Genomic DNA, 4,773 nt, shown 5'->3' on the forward strand with positions numbered 1-4,773 from the left:
AAAGTTATTAATATTATACATTATAACATAAATAAGTCTCATTAAAAAGAATTATATTGAAAAAATAATATCATAATATATCAAAGGGCAATACGTACAATATTTTTAAAATTGCAATTTGACTTATGGGGTGGGTTTTTGTTCTTGTTTAAAAATTTTATGAAATAAAAAATTCTTGTAATAACAGAAAACATAATTTTTTTAAAAAGTTATAGCACATCTTAATACAAAAAAAAAATTAAAAAAATAGTATATCATAATATATTAATTATGAAGAATACGTGCAATTTTTTTCGCATTTGACTTATTGCGTGGGTTTATGTCTCTGTTTAAAAATTTTATGAAATAAAAAATTGTTTCCATTTCTCAAACTTGTGACATAAAAGCTGATGGATTGTCAGCTGAACTAAGAAAGAGTACATCTGCACACCTATGACATAACTTAACCTTTTGAATAAGCCATCCAGCCATGTGTAAAAGGGCTTGATCCTTTGGTTGCATTAAAATTTTTCCAGTAAATATATAAAATGATCCTGGATGAAAATAAGATATTCCTTTAGGTATTTTATTTTCTGTTTCACAAATTCAACAATTAGTGGTTGTTTGAGTACAACACTTCATAAAATCTTTTAGATTGAAAGCTGTCTCAAAATTTGAATTCTTTATACAGTTGCTATTGGATTTGCTTTTTTCTACAGATAAAAGTAATAAAGCGTTTCTATAGGCAGCTCGAAATTGTCTAACATTTGGACGGTCATTCCAACCACCTTTGCTTCGAATAATGGGGAAAAAAATTCTCAATGCAGTCCTGATTAAAACGAGAAGTACAAACAAACTGAAAACCTTCAGAAAATAGCTCTCTACTAAAGGTTAGAACACTATTTATTGTGACACTTAAACCCCAATGACATGATGTACTTGCTTGACTTCTAACATTACAAAAATTCCATTTCTCAATCCAATGCTTTAACTCTTCCAACTGAGAAATACTTGCTCCTTTTAAAGTTAGAGCACAACGTCCTGGTTTATCTGCATATAGTTTATATGAATTCAATATATCGAATAAAGTATCCATGCGTTCAACAAATCTTGCTGTTGGTAATACACTTAAAGGAAGTAAGTTTGTATTAGAGTAGCAATATAATGCAGAAGCAACTTGATAACTAAAAACTTGAGTGGCAAGTTTGACCTTCATAGATAAAAGAGGACCAGGATCTAAGTGTCTATCTGTTAGTTTTGGCACTAGACGTACAGAGTTTATTTTGTCTAAATTATACAGAGACTGGATGTGTTGCCAAGAAACAATTTCACCATTAAAGTCAATGTTATGTCTTCGTAAATTGTTTCTGATACTTTTTACTAAATGTGGAGGATCAAAAAAAACATGAATATTTTTATCATTGGAAGGATTAGGAAAGTATGTTAAATTTTTGGAAAACCCAAGCAAACATAAGGCAGCTATATTAGTAGATCCTTGATCACAAACTACACATCTAATGTGTAAACCAGTTTCTTGAACCTTAGAAATGGTTTCAGATAGTAAAAAAGCCAAGTCAGCTGTTGATACTGTTGAATTATTATAAAAATAAGCTATTGGTTGTTTCCATTTATTTGCCAAGCCTCTAACCATAATTACAAGAGCCTGATTTAAAGGTTTTCCATTTTTCATACCATAAACCCTGTCAGAATTTCTATCATACTCTAAATGCTGCTTCAATGACATTTTATTCATAACAAGACTGAAATTACGATCATGTGGATTCATTGCATCAGCACGTAACTTTAATAAAGAAAACAATCGAGTAGAAAACCCTTCTTGAAGATCTGAAAATATGCAAGACAAAAATAATAATAAACAGGTTTGACTTGGTACACAGAATATCGTTCGCAAGACGTTCAAAGTTTGAGGACTATGAAACAGAATTCGCAAAGCCAAAACTTTGTCACAAACTGCCCAGCGTTTTCCTTTATTGACTCGTTTACTCATTTCTAATTGACTTCTAAAAAAACTAAATTGTATAGGAGATAAGTATTTCCTGGATAAATTTAAAATATTTTTTATAGACCCATCACAGTTTTTTTGGATTTTTTGTTTGGATTTTAAATGTCAAACTTATTTACGTAGTCTAGAATTTTTGACTCGCAATGTTATTAGTGACCTTTGAAGTTTGTTGAAATTTATTTCATTAGTAGACATTTCGTTCTCTAAATTACTATCTGAATTAACAGGTAAACAAACAACTTGCTTTTTTTCTGGAAATGAATGATGTTTAACTGGTGATTTCCTGTTGCAACCAACAAGTGGAGGAGGATTTGGGATGTTAAAAATAGTAGGAATTGCTGATTGTAACAAACGTTTTCCATTATTTTTTTGTAGAATACATTGTATGTTCAAAATGATTACTGCACAAATAAAAGTTTTTGTTTAAAAATACAAAATCTTTTTCGTCTAAATCTTTCCTACGACAGTTGATGACCCACTGTTTACATCTAAAAATTAAACAATAAAAGAATATATTTTAAAATACTACAATAATAATTTTATAAACTTTTAATGAAAAAGAAAGTTATTATACATAATATATGAATTAGCTTGCCTTTTTTCGTCTTTAGGAAAACGAAAAAATTAAATATATCTTTACAGTTTTTTCCACTTTTATTTCCACAGTTTATAGCAGCACAAAATGATGGCATCGTTGTAACTTAGATCGAAATTCTTTTAGGTACATAAAAAGTAAGTTTTGCTACTTTATATTATAAAATTCTGAGGTCCGGCAGGACATCCCAGAGTGCTTTGCGATAAAATTACATCGAGATAATATCTCGATGTATATTATATTATATATTCATATATTATATGAAATTATGCCTGACTCTGGATAGGCTTTGGTTGAAAGTTTACTTTTGATGCGCGGTTTCTTTTAAAGTCGGTGAAAATGCGTTTTAAAATTTCATAACTTATTGTTTTTTATTAATAACTATGTTTTTTTTACAATAAATATAAACTATCAATCGCATAATTATTTTGAAAAAAAAATAGCTGAAGTTATGCCAACGTTTACTTAAGTAAAAGTAAGGAAACGTGGCGTTCGTTTTCTTGTCTTTCTTTTAACAAGCGTTCGCACGTTCGTCGATTTGTCGCACTCTGATATATATACAATGTATATATATCAGAGTGTATATATATCTGTGTCAATGTATATATGTATCAATGTATATATATCGTATCATGTATATATAATGTATCAATGTATATATATCAGAGTGTATATGTATATTATACATATATATATATATATATATATATATATATATATATATATATATATATATATATATATATATATATATATATATATATATATATATATATATATGTATATATATATATATATATATATATATATATATATATATATATATATATATATATATATATATATATATATATATATATATATATTAGGGTAGGTCGATTTTAGCTTTTTTTTTGAATTTTAAGTTGCGTAATGTTGCAGTTACTGTGTCTAGGTTAGAAATGAGGTTTTGCCAAATCTCAAGTATCCTGGTTTAATAATAACTTGCGGATTTACATTTCAAGTCTTAATTTTGGACTAGTTTTGTTAAATTGTGAATTTTAAATGTTGAAATATTTTATTTTAAGTATAATAATCTCGTTTTAAAATATCTCGTTTCGAATTTAAAAAGTAACCAATAAACGATTTCTTAAATAGCGCTATTGTTTTAAGAAGCCAATAAATTTTCGCTAAATCGTTACACGCATTTAAATTTAAATTTTGCAAATCTTTTTTGTATTTAAAATGTTCTTGTTTGTTTTTAAAAGTATTATATATTTAAAAGTTGGTTTTAAAATTAAATATTAAGTATTAAAAAGTAGGTTCAAAAAAAAATCGCGAGTTAAAGAAATCTTTTAATACCAAAGGTAAATACTTATGATTATAATACTTAGAGTAATTTTTTTACCTGTTTATACTAAATAATTTTTGTTTTGCAACTTTTCGAAGGAACTAATGGATTTACTTAATTTAGTCGGAGGAACTTATGGCTTTACTCAATTCTTGAATGAAAATGATGGGGGCCCATGGTCCCTTCATTTTGAAAACGAGGAGGCCATGGGCCCCCAAATTTTTTCAAAAGGTTTTTATTTCTTTATTTTTTAGCAAAGCTGATTTTTAATAGCAAGTTTTGATATTTTAGGTTTTCTTGGTGCTTTCACCCCCACTAAAAAGTCACGCTGTTACCCATGACTCTAAATGTTAAACTTTAATACAGTTTACATTTATAATTAGTCCACGAGAAATGCCAAAAGTAAAGGCTACAATTACACGAATGAAAAGTGAAAAAAAATATTGTGGTGGCCCATGTGAATTATCAATAACAGATCCAAGCACTTTTAGACAGGTTATTCAGTACTATTACTACCTTGTTCATATAAATCCAAATGCAGATATCGCATTAGTGACTCAGCAATAAGCAATAACATAAAATCAATTTGGGCTACAGTAAACCCAAGTTTACCTCTTATAACGGACAAATCTAATAATAGGAAAGTTAAAGATCTTCTCGTACTTGTTAAGGATATTAATCGCAAGCACGGAAAAGCAAGCGCTAAAAGAAATCTTGATGCAAACTTAGACAAACTTTTTGATATTTCTGCATGTTCCTGTTCATTAGATGTGTTTCCCTGTAGTGACAGAAAAGTTTCATGTAATAAAGAAAATTGCATAGAAGAACATATTGTATGCCTTTGCT

General features: G+C 28.0%; 1 protein-coding gene across 1 annotated transcript; it reads right to left on the reverse strand.

The window, feature by feature from the left end:
• Positions 1-754: 754 nt before the first annotated feature.
• LOC136080364 (uncharacterized) lies at positions 755-1,987 on the reverse strand. The gene has a single exon (XM_065796980.1). The coding sequence runs from the start codon at positions 1,985-1,987 to the stop codon at positions 755-757; it is 1,233 nt and encodes a 410-aa protein (XP_065653052.1).
• Between the last annotated feature and the right edge of the window lie 2,786 nt (positions 1,988-4,773).

The sequence above is a fragment of the Hydra vulgaris genome, chromosome 05 (assembly GCF_038396675.1).
Source record: "Hydra vulgaris chromosome 05, alternate assembly HydraT2T_AEP".
NCBI classification, from domain to species: Eukaryota; Metazoa; Cnidaria; class Hydrozoa; order Anthoathecata; family Hydridae; genus Hydra; species Hydra vulgaris.

Coding starts and splice junctions, on each gene's coding strand:
- LOC136080364 (XM_065796980.1), bottom strand. CDS start 1,987: ATGAGTAAACGAGTCAATAAAGGAAAACGCTGGGCAGTTTGTGACAAA.